This window comes from Lonchura striata, chromosome 6, assembly GCF_046129695.1.
Source record: "Lonchura striata isolate bLonStr1 chromosome 6, bLonStr1.mat, whole genome shotgun sequence".
NCBI lineage: Eukaryota > Metazoa > Chordata > Aves > Passeriformes > Estrildidae > Lonchura > Lonchura striata.
In genome coordinates, this window is record NC_134608.1 from 48,341,385 (window position 1) to 48,358,133 (window position 16,749).

The window sequence follows — 16,749 nt, forward strand, 5'->3', positions numbered from 1 at the left end:
CAAGGGATTTTAATTGCACCTGAAATCACTTTAATACCTGCTTCTCTTCCATATAGTATGTTCTACCTCATTCAGCAGAGGTGTCCTGTTGTTAGAGTTTTTAGAGTTTGATCAACTCTTTTCATTCACTGTTGTTTGTATCATAAAGCAGTTTGGATTTAACACATTAATTCCTGAGAAATTAATTCCTTGACTTAAAGGTGTTAAGGAGTATTTTCACAAGATGCTGTGTTTTTAATCCTTACCTTTTAACTGATCCTCATCAGCTTCAGTTCCTTGCTCTTTTTATTGTAGAGGTACCTTTTGGGGCTATTTCCACTGTACACACTCCTATTGTAAAATAACTCACAGAATGCTTCAAGACAGATGAGTGCTTTCTTTTCCTGCCTTGATTACTGTTTCTTATAGAGGAAGGAAGCACAGTTAGACTTCATGGCATCACCAGTACTCTTTCTAAGTTGTATTATTCTGGTCCTATTTGATGGTGCTTGGTCCAAAAAGATGAAGGTTGAAAAACCCTGGTTGCTCTTTGATCAAGTCTCTGATGGTGAGATATGAACTTGCTGGTGTCTTTGGTTTGTTTTCTGTGTGAATGCTTGGCTCAAGTGACTCTCGGGAATACTTTTCATTGATGGCAGGGCAGTGCTGTTGCTGCTCCATGTGAAAGAAAGAACCAGGTGCATTCCTGTGGCCTTGGACTCCAAGTAAAGTTCTGTTCTCTTCAGACAACCACTCTGTACAAGGTTGGCTTCCTATCCAGCACTCTGCTTAGTGGCACAAGGAGCACCACTGCAGTATAGGTGATATTGTTTTTGAATAATGAGCAGCTGTCTTGCACTGCTCTCCTTAACAATGTCAGCTTTAATTTGTTGTCCCTCAGGAGTCAATGCAAACACTTTGAGGGTAACTGCTGAAAGAGAGGTTATTGCTTAGGTCATTTAAAAGAGAGCTAAGCTGTGGCCTGTAATGTGTAAGATGTAAATTAGTCTACTTTGGGGAATGATAGAACCAGTCTGACTTGAAGGCAAACCTAAATATAGCAAAAGAGCTATTTTCAAGACTTTGAGGTGAATCATCAACTTCCATTCAAAACAAGATATTTTCTTTTTAATTGGGATGCCTAATAAATAACCTTCCTTAATCTGGCCTGGTTTATTATCTGTTTATTCTCCTGAATACATTCCCTAATCTATTTGTCACATAGTGTCACATGAAGTTATGCTTTGTTTGAGTTCAGATAAAGAATTCCAAGCTCTTTCACTCAGAAAGTTACTTCAAAAATGCAGTTAAAGTAGTGTTTCTGCTGCCTGTGCAAAACTGCCTACAGCTAAAAAATCTTGGAAGAACAAAATGCTGTGACATAGTCTGAATAATATTCTGAATCCTCATTCCAAATGTGCATCTGAATTTGTGCATCTTTGAATGTCCCTTGATGTCATGTCATTTAGGCCACATAAAACCACTCTGAAGGGGTCTGACATGTTAGTGACCTACACAGCAAAATAGAAACCATCTCCTGTTTTTTTTCTAAAGCAAATGACAGCGTGTCCCTCCAAGCACTGAGAGCACAGTGAGAGAACATTTCTAATGATCTTGTTTGAGTCATTAACCTTTAGCATTTCAGTCTTGCGGAGAGGCTGTCGTTTCACCTCTAGGTGCCTTTTCTGATGGCAGTCATAAGGTAAAGCTCCTGGGCTTTGCTGGCAAGTTGTGCAGCTGCAGGGAGGTGAAGGGGAAGGACGTGTCTGCCACCCGAGCAGCACAGCCTCAGCCCACTAGAGGTCCTTTCCAGTTTGCTCTTGAATCCAGGCTCTGCAGCCTTCCTCTGGAAAGCAAGCTTTCTCTACCTTGAATTTTTCAGCAGCTCCCTAAGATGGCAAATACTAATTTGTGTGTGTGCATCTGTATCATATATATTTTTTTGTTTTAATGCTTGTCTCTTTTTAGACACGGCAGCCAAGAGTTTGAAACTGGAGCCCTACACAAGGGAGCTGTATTTCATTGGAAGGATGCTGGGTTTTGGGAATACAGGTGAAATACTAAAAAATAGCTTAATAAAAACCTTCAAATCGATAGGTACCCCTGAATCTCTTCCTCTTTGAAGCGGAACTTTAGTTCAAGAAATGAGCGTTCAAAAAAGAAGAGTCTTTGTCCACCTGTCTTAGGGGTCAATTTTGAAACTTCAGGACATATTTTGAAGTTCCTCCATTTAATTATAAAGTGTAGAACATGTCAAGAAGAGAAAAAGAAATTCATGAGCTTGGAGACCAAAATTAGGCATAAACACTGGGAGCTGTGGGGAAATTTAGCGTGCAACAACATGAATGATTCTAGATGCATCTGGAAGTTGCCATGCTTTCTGTATTTTCTGCAGAGCTGTTTCCTTTGACACATTCATCTCATTGGTGTTTCAGCTTCCACAATGATTTTTTTTAAAGTTTTATTCTAGATAGCTGTAAATACCAAGATGATGTTGGCATTTTTCTTTGCCTTCATGGGCTGGCATCGTTCCTTGGCTTTATTTTTAAACTTAAAAAGTTAAAAGTGTGTGTGTGTTTGCTTTGTGATTGTACACTCCTATTTGTGCTGTTCCCTGCTGGGAGTTACTTTTATATGGTTTTGATAAAAGTCTTGAAGGAATTAATTCAGTGGTTTGGTTACTGAAGAGGAAGTTGGGTCCAATGGGATCTGAAGGTACATTCTGTAAGGTTATTATCAAGTGTTGAGAGTTGTCCATATGCAAAGATTTGTCATTTCCTAACATCCTCTTTTGAGTAATTGAGTTGTTTCTTCATTTACCTCTCCTTGTTGCTAGAAACTTCCAGCTGTGCAGTAAACAGCTGTGCATACCATCTTATGTCATTTCTGTGTGAAAAGGGAGGTTGTCAGGAAGATGCTAAGCTGTCACTAAGTGTGATTGAAGGTACTCATTGTAAAATAGAAACATCAGTGATCAGCTTTAAGGACAAAGAAACTTAGCTCAATATTTGAAATTCCTTTTGTGAGCTGTGACACTGCTTTGGCAAATGGAGATTCAGATGGCCTGGCAAGAGTAGGATAGAAATGGCTTTTTGTTAAATTTAGCTCATGAGTAAAAGTGAACTTAACAGAAGGAAAACAACTATCAAAAATTTTCCAATCTGTTTTGCTCCTCTTACGTGTGGGCCAGCCCACAGAGTGCCCTTCCCACAGCAGAAGGGGAAGATAAGGTAGGTAAGGCTGGTCTGTTTTGGATCTTCTGCTGGATCTGTCTTGATCTTGTGGCTATGTCTTCCTCTCATGGCAGGGCCTGTTCCTGCCTTGGAACAGGCTGCCCAGGGAAGTGGTGGAGTCACCATCTCTGGAAGTATTCAAAAACCTGTGGATATGGCATGTGAGGACATGTTTTAGTGAACATAGCTTTGGGGCTGGGTTGACAGTTGGACCTGATGATCTGGCAGTTCTTTTCCACCTTTAATGACTCTATGGTTCTGTGATTGACACTTGCTTAGTCCTGTCCAGATGTATTTTACCAAGTACTTTATGATTGGAGGAGTTTGGAAAATGACTCAGTCATCATTCAACATTATGTTTTGGGGCTTTAGGCCACATGTGTGGAAAGAGGGACTGTTATGTTGAATTTCTCCCTCCCTCCCTTTTTTTTTTTTTTTTTTTTTTTAATGTGTCATATCCTCTCTTTTGCTAGTGGGAGCAGTGATTGTTGTGGACTTAAATAATATAACTGTCCCAATTTGACAGAAGTTTCATCTATAAAAAGCATTCAGAAAAAATTATAGCTTTAAAATGTGGATCTGGTATAGATTTTGTTCAAGTCATTAGTGGATGAGATAAGGAATTAATTACTTTCCCTAATTTTCCTTTTTTTTCCCTTTGGTTTGTGTGGTTGGATTGCTGCAGTTTATGGCTAGCCATCTATTTAGCAAATGTAATGAACAAGGTCAGATACATTAATAAGTATGTGCTTGTGTGCAGGAAATCTGTAAATGTGGTGTTTGTTCTGTTTACAGTAACCTCCAGCATCAGAGCAACTGTGCAAGAGGAGCTGTAGTTTTGTCACAGGGCTGAGAAGGGCACCTTGTTGAGCTGTTCCTTGGGGGTTTATTTTTTCTTACTCTTTTTCTTTTAAAGCAAATTAAACTCTTGCAAAGGTAGTGATGATAATTGCATTGAAAACACCACCCCTCTCACAACTATTGTGAAACCAGGGCACAAAGCTGATACAAATTTCCTGAAATGAAGAAGAGTTTGGCCGTAAGTGTCCTTTTCTAGTTCTTCTGACTACTTGCAGCTGGAAGTGCTGGCACTATCTAAGCCACTTGCTCTTCTGTTTGACTGTTCCTGCATTGTTACATGTCAAAGTTTTTCTCCTCAGCTGTACTGAAATAATTCGCATTGTACTTGGGTCTCTGTCAATTCACCTATTTGAAGCTGAGAAGAAGCAAGGTAAAGGCAAGAGAAAATTCACCAATTCTTAGCTTCTGTCATAAGCTGCCTCCAAGTTCCATATTCATAGGTATTAATAGAGAAAGATCCAAATGTGGAACTCACAAGACCACTGCTATGACAGATTGGGCCAGACACTCTATAACTCACCTCCTTTTGTGCCTCTCAGCCTTTAATTCATCTTCGAGGCTCCAATATGCTTTGGGTCCTAGCAGATATCCACAATGATGTTTCTGTATCCTGTTAGCCAGCAAAAAGAGCGTGGCCTGGAAGAATGGGATGAGGGGTTCTTCCCTACACCCTCTTCCAGCTGGGAGATCCAAGTGGGTGGCAAAAAAATTTTCAATTTTGGGTGTTGTCCTATGACGTAGTTTGCATGTAATAAAAGGATGATGATCCCATCATCATTATTGGAATTTTGGCAACTCAAGAGAATTTATGTGAAGCACACAACAAGCATTTAGAATTTAGACTTCAGAATTTCTGCAGTTAGGCAAAGTGGATATAACATGGTCTCGGACAAAGCTGGAATCCTTAGTAAGGTAGCAGTGCTTTGCCCTCACTTTGTATGGAATAAGAAGCTGGAACCAACCATTACCTGATAGTTGAAGTAATGTGCATGCTAACTGCCAAGAATGAGGTATATGGACTCTGCCCTCTTAGTTTTATTGGTCTTTGAGAAGTGGCTACTGCATTTCAAATAACTTCATTTAAAGCTAGGCATTTACTAAGCTAAGCATTTCTAAGCTCAGCTTCTGAAAGCAGCTGTCTATGTGAGCACCATCTATGCAAGTGCATTGATCTTATTTAACCTTAGTAGCATTTTAAAGCCATTAAATACTTGTTTTCATAATATTTAAGTGACATTTCCTGTTTATAATTAATTATTCATGTTTAATGCTCACTAATGAGTCTTACTATTCCAACATAGAGGGCTTTTTAAGAGCTGAGTAGCAGTTGAGTACTTCTGAAAAACAGTACTTTCCAGGAACTTTCTTTTTCTTAAAAACCTAGACACAAACAGGAAAAACATCCATAAAGCCTACATAGAGTGTTCCTTTCATGATTACCTTGAAGTAATTTTGAAATCATTTGATGTAAGGTACTGTAGGATACAAGAGATGTATCAGCAGCTGTAAATTTTCAATAACAAATCTGTAGTCTTGTAGAATGGCTCTGCTACTTGGGTAGTATGATGAGATCTGCCAAGAGCGTGTGGCTTTTATTCTTTAAAGTATTCCAGTTGTGAGGAACCACAGCTTGTGGTGTGGTAGTTGAAACTGAGGGTGAACTCCCTCCTTTTTTTGTAGCTCCAATTTAGACTTCATTGTCTCTCAGGGTAGCTACATATATTCTGTATGGATCCCAAACAGCTGAGATTGAACTCTGCAGATGAAGGGGAATTACATTTTCTATGTTGCTTGGGATATACTGTAGGTTTTTGGGATGTTCTGCTGGATTTAAGAGCCTGTGTTGTTCAGTCTGCTTTCTTCTCTATCCAGTATTATGGGGCCCACAGTAGGTAGTAATAAAATAATCACAATGGTTTATTTTGGAGGGACAAAGACCTGGATGAATAGGAGGTATTAGCATCTGATTCATGCAGGAGAAAAACCCTAGGAGGGGTGGGATTTTCTTAGGTGATTCATTCTCTGTTTTGCTCTGTATCTAACTGAAAGAAAAAAATCTAAAAACTACTGTGTGGTCAATGATCTATCCAGGGACAGTGCTTTATGTCACTTTTGCCAAGATCTTTTTATTATCAGTATAAGAACTCTTTTCTAGAATTTTCAGAAATTTACCTCTACAAAGCTGCCCAAAATACACATAGAGAAACTCCTTTAGGAGAATGTTTTCCTGCTTGTCCTTTCCACACCAAGATAGGAAGCAAACTGAAAATCAGTTTGGCATTTCTCATCTTGAATTTTGGATCTTGTAGCTGATGGATATTCTGTAGGAATTTGCCTGTACACACATTTCAGGCTTGTGCCTGCTAATGACACAGCTGCCTGGAGCTGAAGCTGTTCATTGAGGACAAAATGGACATTAAAACATCCAGAAGTGAATGTCAGGCTGTGGGGACGATAAAAGGGTGGCAGTGTGAATTATTAGATATTCATGTGGGTTGAAGAATCATCCTGACAAGTCACGCAGTACAAAGGAGGGTGTTAAATCCTGTTTTGTTTGTCTCCTCTTGCTTGTTCACTTTGCCAGAGATAAAGAGAACACACAATGCCAAAAAAACCCAAAGCTCTATGGCCATGCACACTGGTAGAAGCTGATAATTGAAATGCAACAAACTTCTGCTGTGTGTGATTTAAAAATCTGGGTAGTTATTTAAAATTCCACTAGTTCACCAGAGCAGTGTTCAAGCAAAGTTCATGAAAAGCTGTTTTAGCACAGGAGGAAACTCGGGGCTTCTTTAGAAACTGCCCTATCTCACTGTGTGAAGCATGAAACTGCTTTTTTTCATCAATATCCATTTTAACATCAGAGAAAAGAAGGTATTGAAAAAACAGGAGCTTTTTGTTCTTCATTGGTGTCTCCTCCTTACTCCTAATGAGAAAAGTTCTTTTTTTTCCTCCCCTCTCACTTTGAAACCTAAGCCCCTCTTAGTAACAGGCTGCATAGCACATCAATACTTACATGAGAACCCTGTTCATAGACACACATAGGTAAACCTTAAACATAGATGTCCTGGCACAGCAAGCAGATGAAGATGTTGTAGCTATATAGAGGTAGTTGTGGACAGCTGTTGCTTCACTGGGTAAGCATCATGAGTAAATCTCACTGGCATCACTCCCTCTTGGCTGGGAATTGCAGATTCCTTTACAGGATGGACTTGCATTGCACTCATTAGTAACATGTCTATAATGTTTCTAAATTTTTACATTTGCTCTGTGCCTGTAGCTCTGAAATGCTGAAAAGACCTCACAATGTTAAGAGACAAACACAAGGAGTCAAAGGGAGCTCTGCTGCCTGGATAGTATCCCCTTGTAAAAGATGGAATTTTTTTCAGGGCATAAGTGTAATTTGGATGCTTTCACCATGATGCAGCCATTTATACCTTTGTCCCCACTCTCCCTGCAGTCTCCTTGATGTTAAACATCTTGTCATGGAAGGTGGAATCTTGTGTTGTGCTTTTATTTTTTCCTCCACCCCCTTGCCCAACTCTTAAACTTTCTTGTGGGTGGAGGGAGAAATTGGGATGATAGTCCAGAGAGAATACATCACCTTATTGTTCATTATTCATCTCTTGACTTCAAAGGCTATGAATTTTCCTTCCCATCCCCTTTTAGACTGTTTTGTTCCTCCTGTCAGCGGGAACGCTGCTCATTATTTGAGGTGCACAGCCCACTCTGTCTTAGTCAATTGTAGTTGCTCTTATAATGATTCTGACTCTGAACAAGGCGGGTGATCTCCTGGGAGGCTCTGGAGGTGCCATTGTTGGGTTTGTGGTACTGTTCTCTTCTTTGTACTTTATTTCTTAAGAACAGAACAGCACATAGTTAGGGTTGAACTCCATGGGATGTAGAACTTGGCTGCTTTGGGAGCAACTGAGGAAGTTCAAGCCGCCTAGCAAATCCAAGGACTGTTCTTCTAACACTTTATTTCTGTCATGCTTTCTGTTTCTGTCTGAGGCTTGTTATCTAGTGAAATCTCTTGTGCAACTGGTCTCTTATTATTGGGAATGCATCTTGTGGACAACAGTGAAAAAGCCCAGCTCTCCTTCAGGCTGCCATTCCAGAGCATTTCTTTTGCTTTTTCTGTTTCTGCCTTTCCACAGCTTGCCCTTGAGTCTTTTGACAAGGTAAATATTGGCACTGAGAACTTAATTACCTTCCCTTTGTTTATCTCTTGTATGCACATGGCTGTTTCTCCTGAGGCTCAGATGGTGATGGGATATTGAGAGTAGCAGGATCTTGAGTTCTCCAAATTAGGCACATTCGCAAATCTTTGCAACTTTTCATAAAATGGTCCAGAAAACATGCCTATGCTGTAATCTGCAATCTCTAAATAAGATTTTCTCTAGCACTCTACTGTGTTAAGTCTAATGAAACAGGACCTGGGCCTTGCCTCAAAGGGGATAAACATGTAAGCAGTCCTTTTACAGACAAAAAATTAGGAAATCGGACACAAGAAAATACTTGGAAACAAATAAAAGTGCACACAGCATATTATGATAGTTCAAGGGTGTTGTTTTTCCAAAATGGTGTCCAGAAAGAACTGCATGTCTTTTCAGTTTTCTGAGGAATGTTAGAGGAAGAGATGCTCAGCTGCAGAAGGAAGGAAATTCCAGGTTAGAGAGGCCTGTATGGAAGAAAGCATATAACAGTGCAGAAGGGCATGGAGATATAAATATAGAATGTCAGTAAAAGTGTATGACTCATACTGCTGTAGTAGCATAGTGCAGAATTTATTTGCAGAAGTACTGAACAAAAACCCTATGGTATACTATGATGCTTTTGCAGATAGTTTTCCATAGCTGCTTACTGTTTTATGCATCTTGCTTTTTTGGAGACATCACCCAATTGTGCTTTAATTTTTTTTTTCCCTCCTTTTTGTTAGGACTTCGTTTTTAGTTGAAGAGTTAAGTCCTCTATTGAACCTTGAATGCAGCAGTTCTGTTTGCTGGGTAGAGATGAGTTAGATTTGTTTTTAATCATGTAACTAAATTTAGCCAGCAATCTGCATTTTAAGGCATTGCTATTAAAAGTCTGAAAGTGAGATATATATCATAGTTTGAATTTAAAATAAGCCAGAGGCACAGCTGGTGAAGCAGTCATGACTCTCTAATCATGAGTGAAGGGAAATAAGGAGGGAATTTTCTCACCTTGCAGGATGAATGCAAAGTCTGATAGGAGCTTTAAAATCCCGCCTTTGCCCCCAGCCCCCTTCCCCAGCTTTGTTTCATGATTGCATGGATTTCATGACATCCCCCCATTTTCCTTTCTCAGCCAGGATGATACAGCTGTATGATATCAGCACTAGCAACACAACTTCACATGCATTTAAATTGTTACATTTTAGGTTTTCCTCTGGTTTATTCAGAGCTGTGTGTGTGACTTTGTTTCCAGTCTCTCCTCTAAAAGGAAAATGGCCAGTGTCCCGTGGAAAACCTGAACCAGACAAAAGACTTCCAAGGCATCTGGAAAGTCCTGGAATTTGCCACATTCCAAGTTATTATTCAGTCTTTCAAAGCAGTGAAGCATGCTGTTAAGTATGTGAATAATCCCATTAACAGAGCACTGCCCATCTCAAGACATAACTTGGTGTAACTATGGAAGCAAAAGAGGAGTATGCGTGTTTTGTAGTGAATGAAAGTCAAAGCTATTTAGATGTTTAAAGATGTCCAAAGTGCTGGTAAAGATGGGTCTGTTGGTGAAGTGCATGACAAATGTAGCATGTCATGAAAATGGCAAGTTATGTCTAGCCTATCATATGGAATATTAAACTGACTTAACAGAGCACTGCCTTTAGCAGTGTTTGCTGTAGCCTAGCTCCCATTTCCCAAGGTTGTTTTTCAGCCAGATCAATTCCTTAGCTTGGTTTACCTTCCCTTTCACAATTGGTTCAAGCACGATGAATGCAGGTCGTCTAGTGGGGAGAAAACTGTTTGGATCCAAAGTTTCTCAGTGTAAACTGCTGCCAAAGGAGTTCTCATTCTGCACACTGAGCATTTTATTTTCCATTATATCCTGTATTCGTACAAGTCCTTGGGTGTTCGGTATTTTGATATCATCAGGAGGCTCTGAAAGGAGACAGGCTGATTTTCTCTTTTTAAATGTTTTTCTTAATTTCCATAGCAGTGGGAATAGGTCACAGTGAATGAGAAGCCATTTGTTTGCTGAATGAGCATCTGATTGAAATTATGTGAAATCTTGTCAGTTTGTCTTGCCCACATGCCTGTGGTAAAATTTGATCTCGAGGTTTGGGGGCATCTGATGCAGCTTGGGCTGGCAGGAGTCTTGGGCCCACTTGATGAGTATAGGAGTTGTAACTGGCAAATCCATAGCTGTTACAGGAGGACTGGTGATGCCTTAATGGTTCTTTTCCTGTGGCACTTGTGGCCTTTTGTTGCATCTCTTCAGGAGTGCTTGGAAACCCTTGTGAACTGCAGCTTGATGTGTGGGTGCTCTATGGACCATTCTGAACCACCTGTGTATTGCAGCCTGTGACTGCAGAAGACTGAGAGTGGCAATGGAAATATCTTTAGTTTTCTGTTGCTGTCAGCCCTGAAATGCTTTTGCTGCTTTGTTTGAACTTCCCTGATGAGGCATGACCTCAATACTGTGCATAGATTTGTGTTTTAGTGATACATTCTTAATGACTGTTATGAATGAATATGGAAAAAAATTCAGGAGTGCCCTATTATATGAAGTTGCAGCAGTTTGTAAGGGGGTCATGGGAAGAAGATGTGTGAAGAGATGTGGACAGCTCTGGTATGCTGAGCTCCTGTGTTAAAAGGACCAGAGGGCCATTTAAACCTTTGTAAGGACAGATTATCCTGTGTTGTACTGAAACCATAGACAGTTGCAGGTGCTAGGCTGCAGGTGTGGGGATGCCTGGTTGCCAGCTGCTGAAATAAAGCTGTCTTCAGCCAAGAAGGAATTAAGAATGTATGGATGTATGTTCTTCTGTTAGGTTGCCCTGTACAAGGGCTATTTCTTGGTAGATGAGGAAGTTTCTCAGAATGGGTCAAGGACATCGGTGGTTTTCTGAAGGACAACAGACATCTGTAGATTTGGGAGGAGTATTATTCTGTGTAGGGCAGAGAGGAGGCAAGAGGCAGCCTCTAAATGTCAATTTTTAATGCCTACCCCTGTGAATTTTCATGTGAAAGGAGGCATTAGGAATTTTTTATTTAGAACTTCATATTTCAAACCTGACATTAAGCATTCAGTGTGAATATCCAGAGTTCATTTGAAAAATAATCATTAATGCAGCCGTGAACTGAGATAACCCAGATGAACTCTTTCATCTAGTATTTATGAAGGATAGTTCAAAGCTTGCCTGGGTACCAAATAGAGACTTCAAGGAGATAACACTAGTGCAGGATATTCTCTTAAAACAGGAAAATTGATATAAAGATAAATCTGTGTCTAGTGAAATTAAGTAAATTTTAATGTGCCTCTTTGTCTGTTGTGTTTTACTGAGAAACAACCAACCTGTTTTTAAAACTAATGTACTTGGTTTTTTTATTGGTAATTCTTTCCACGTATGTGGCCGAGCAGATTGATTAAAAAAATGCTAAAAGGGGAAAAATGACATGCTCTACAGTCTCAGTAGTAGTATAAAACAGCACAGGAAAAGCTACACTGTCAGGCAGGAAGCAACTACAAGTGCTTTATGCAATGTTTCTGGATTTGCAGTACTCTGAAGGCAGTGAACTTGTAATTTTAAGGACATTCTCAACTGTCTGTGCTTTGTTATACATGAGGACACAAGGATGACATGAAAAAAATGCAGAGGAACCTTTCAGAGAGTGGTTTGTATTGAAGCCCTTGAATATGTATGTACCTTCATCTGTATTCTGTGAAGGATGTGAGCATGTGTTTTGGGTGATTTGCTGCTATGTGTACACTGATGCACACTGCTGTGTCTACAGTTCAAAGAGCACGAGCAAACCAGATCTGCATGATTGTGTAGAATCTCAACCAGTGTAGCATACTGTTGTTTGTGTTGTTTACTTAAGGAGCTGTCAGAAAGTTTTTTCTTTAAAATCTTCTCTCCTTTGTCTTTTTTTTCCAGCTTTCTGAGCTATTCTATTGTGTGGTTCATTCAGGTTGTAAGCTGGAATAACACAGGATTCATGAATTTATATCTCTTACTCCTTAATTCCAAATGGTATTGAACCTCTGGACTTTATTTGATGTAGCATTTGCCTGGTGAAAAAATGACCAGCTGCTATAAATCATCTGGGACAATGTGGATGTTGACAGTAGAGGAATTGTAATGCCTTTTGGAGGCACCATACTCAGAACATGGTAAGATTCAGGTCTTAGGAAGTATTGTTGGTATCTTAGAAGAACTGGGAAAGCTTTCCAGTATTGTACCTTTCTTTTTACACAAGTTGTAGAAATAACTCCTGCCTTTTGTGCTGCCTCTTCCTGCACTGATTCTGGTATGAAATATCACGTTTTCTGATGCCTCAGCCACTTCCATGCTGATGTACTCTGTCCAGTTGACTCATCACTGTGTGTGTTTTCTTGACTTCTAATTAAAATCTGTCAGAGTCTAATATTAGACCAACACTCCTCGTTATATCACCCTTCATTCTTAAGTAATTCATCCTGCAACCTCCTTACTCTATATGACTAATGTCTTTTTCTCAAATATTCTTAGAACACTTTAAATACCATCCATTTTATAAGCAGCACAGTAGCAATACCTCCCATTACAATTGCTCAACGCTTTCTGTCATAGCTCAGTGCTTTCTTTTTCTTAGGATTTTGACGAGACTTTAACCTTTAGCGGAATTTTCCATGCATTGGTGTTTGCCTCAGCCTGAAATTTCCACTTGAGACTGGGTTTTTTTGTTTGTTTGTTTGCTAAAAGTATAATCAGTTTTTCATAGAAAAGGCACATTTAAATCAGCTTCTCTTAGTTTCTCTCACAGAAAAGACAGATTTATGTACTTTGAGTTTTTTTTTTTTTTAAGGATCACTGGGCAGTTGTTTTTTTGCTGAAAAATATAAATTATTGACTATTAGCAGGAGTCTGAGCATGGGATGGGGAATGCTCAGCAAATGGGAACAAGTCTGGGGAAGGAAGGTGTCTCAAAAGAACTGAGAACTGCATTGATGAGCAGTGAGAAGGAGCTGGTTGCTTAACTTTGGGCATTCAAGAAATTCTTCCCAAAAGCAAAAATTAATTTATCTGGCTTTAATATTTTTAAATTAATGTTCTCCATGCTTGAGTACTAATAACCACCTGAAACTTGTTTCCCTTATTGTAGCAAAAAATAATAAGTCAAATTGCAACGGTCTGTGTTTGTAATTGGAAACATTTTACATTCATGTTTTACAGAAATAATTTACATTCTGCCAAGGGTTCTGTTTGGTTTTGCAGGAGTAAGTGATTCTTTGCTGGCTTGCTTAGTGAAAGAAAATAGAATCTGTGGATGGCAGGTGTTTTTTTGTAGCTAAGCACTGTTGCTGTTTTAATCCTTCATATATGCTTGCAGTCTTCAGTTGCACTGGAGCAGTGCCCTGGTGGGATGGTGCAAAGATTCCCATTTGTTTTTTGAGTGGCTGGTGTTTCTTGTTCATGTCTGGGTCCAGACAGCACCAGATTCATTTGGGGAAGGAGTTTTTCCTCCAAAAGGTTGAGTTGAGAGAAACCTTTGTTGCCTTTGTGTAGGGTTGGTGCTGTAGACTGTGTGAGGATCTGTGTCTGTATTACCAATTCAAAGCTTGCCTTTTCAGAGGCCTTGCAGCTTGCTGATGTTTTTGCCTGTGGCACTTGGTACTTTTGGCTTCTGAGAGCTGAAATGCTTTAATTCAGCTATAGTCCTTGGGATCAATACAGCAATGTCTGGGGAGGGCTTGAGAGCCTGTGGTATATTAATGATCTAACTGGATGTTACAAAAATTCTTTCTGGCTTTAGATTTCATAAAACTCAGTTTCAGTTGCTGTAGTTAATATAAAATAGAGTACCCTGCCTATCCTTTCTCAGTTCACTAATAGGGTTCTGTAGAAGTGCAGTAACCTGGTCTGATGTAAAAGCCTAAAAGCTTACTCTATATTTAAATTTGTTATGTACATTTTTGCAGCTGCAGGTATTTTTACTAGAGATCTATGTAAATTGTGAAGTAAATATACTAACTTCAGAACAAGCATGTTTTTAAACCTCAAACTGTTTTCCTAACCTAAGATACACTAATAGTTCTCTTAATGAAATTTGTTTTTATCCTTTAACCTAACAAAATGTAGCTACTGTGTTAAAAGACCTCACTTGTATTGAATGTGGTATGTGACTGTTTTCAGCTTTTCCCTGAACTGAGAGGAAGCTGCAAAGGAAAAAAAGCTTTGTACCCTTGAGAAAGAAGGACAACTAATTTTATCACTTAATTATTTTAGGGGAAGCATTATCAGTGAACTGAGAGAATGCATCTGAAAAACTTGCAGTGATGGGAGTGAAAGATACTACTGCCAGCAGATTTCCAGGGAAAATGCCCGTACTTCTCCTGTATATGAACTGAGGTTTCCAGTTCATTTACAAAAAATGCATTATCACCTTAATCTCCACAAACCAGCAGTGTCCACCTGTGTCCCTATCAAGACAGTTTAACAGCACCCTAAAGAAAAGGGAGGTGTTCAGATTTCCAAGGGTTTGTCTTTTTGGGATCTGTTTAGAAACCTCTCAGTTGTCACCTGTGGGTGGTGTGACCATACCCCTGCACCCAGTCCCTCTGTGGGGCAGGGAGAGGCGTGTGTGTGTGTGTGCAAGCTGACTTGCAGGACTGGATGGTATTTCCCCCAAATCCACATCTTTTGGCCTATAAACATGATGTCTTGATTTCAACTCTGGAGAGCAGTTTGAGTTTTGGCCAAATTATGTACATAACTCAACATCATTGCACGTTTCTTTCTGGGCTGGATGCTTCTACTTAAAACCAAGTTGAGGACTTTACCTTCTGCTGTGTCTATATAACTTTTAAAATTGCAAGCCCAGAAGGGGCAGGCTTATCTGCAGGGACCTAGTCACTTTGTTAAGAAAATAAAGCTGTCACTTTGTATGATTTATTTATTTTAATTCAAAGGAAGCAAAGGTAAGAAGGATGTTTATGGGTGTTATCCATACAGGAGAATGGTGTTTTGGGTGTCAGTCTTGCAGCAGTGCATGTGGAATAATAACCCTTGGAGAGAAGGATGAGCCATATAGTGCTGATTTCATTTAAAGTTGCCTTTCCTTGGCCAATGTGTGATTCCTGAAAAAACAAACCAGTGCAATTTTCCAGTGCTTAATGGCAGTTGTCCTGGTGCTCCTGACTAACCAGATGTCTCCTGAGGACTATAGCTCTGCTAACACTAGTGACAGAATGTAACTTCTATCATGAAAACATAAAACTCTGTTAAATGCAGGTCATGCAATGACTTGTTTATGGCAAAGAATGGGAGTAGAAGATAATTCTCTTTTCTGTAGTCTTTTATGTATCAGAATAAGCTGTTCTGTTTGTGCTTCCATTAATCTAAAATATGTCCTTTTTTGTAACCAAAGTGTATTTATTGTATGCAGAATATCCAGGTTGTGCAGCTTAACTGACATGGTTTATTTGCAGTCCAGGCCACCATCCAGATGTTGTTCTGGTAGAAAACAAGTCAGTGAAAAATGAGTAGCTTCATAAAAGTATAATGTAATATCTCAAGCTAGTTTTTAATGCTTTTTTTTGTTCTGTTCCCAAAAAAAAGTTTTCACCAGGTTTTTGAAGCTGTAGATAAGATGCATTGGCATCCACATGTTTCAGGAACTTGGTGAATAAGTAATCTTGAAATGTGTTTTGTGTTTAGGAGATGGCAAGGTGTTCACCTGGGGCAGAGTGGACTACGGGCAGCTTGGAAGGCACGCGGTGGTTCCCAGTGGGCAGCAGAGCACAGCATCTGAACAGTGCTTGGAGCTGTGTAACACCCCTGTTTCAGTTCCTTGCCTAAATGGAGCATCTCAGGTAAAGAAGAAAATTACCATTCCCACATTTCCATACCCCTCCTTTTTTTCTTTTCTTTCTTTTCTTTCTTTTCCTTTTCTTTCTTTTCTTTCTTTTCCTTTTTTTTTTTTTTTTTTTTTGGTGCATTAAAATAATCAGAAAAAATTTCCCAACAGAGCCCTTTCAAATGCTGCAGCACAAGCCCTTGCTCACTCTTCCTAGAAATTCAGAAATGAGTAAGATTCAATTATTTCTTTCAGAAGGCTTTTGCATTCAGGAACTAATTTTTTCCTTGGTGGAATCAGCTTTAGCAAAAGATTCCAAGTTCTCTCAGGTATCAACGTGTGCAGGTGTAAGTTGTGCCTGCAGTGCAGCTGAACAGAGGAGATGTAGCATTATTTTTGTCTGAAACTCTAGACCAGCACCCCAAAAATCGCAACTCGTGGTCCCTCTGATCCATGGGAGAGGCTTTCACAGCCATTTTAACAGTTCTGGCTTGTATTGTAGCTGAGAAGAGTGGAAATTCCCAGTCCTGTGGGGGCAGGAACAAAAACTTGTGATGTGTTTGAGATATGTGGTTGATGGCTGATAGAGAACTTTTGCCCACTGTACTTACTCTTGATCTTTTGTGCTCTTTGAGAAGTCTCCAGTTTGAGTT

General features: G+C 39.5%; 1 protein-coding gene across 1 annotated transcript in view; it reads left to right on the forward strand.

Annotated features, from left to right (window-relative positions):
• Positions 1–16,749, forward strand: part of SERGEF (secretion regulating guanine nucleotide exchange factor) — a 139,030-nt gene that overhangs the window by 13,320 nt on the left and 108,961 nt on the right. Inside the window, exon 9 of the mRNA XM_021525636.3 lies at positions 15,958–16,112. Coding sequence (XP_021381311.2) covers positions 15,958–16,112 — 155 coding nt within the window. The remainder of the gene's footprint in view (positions 1–15,957; positions 16,113–16,749) is intronic.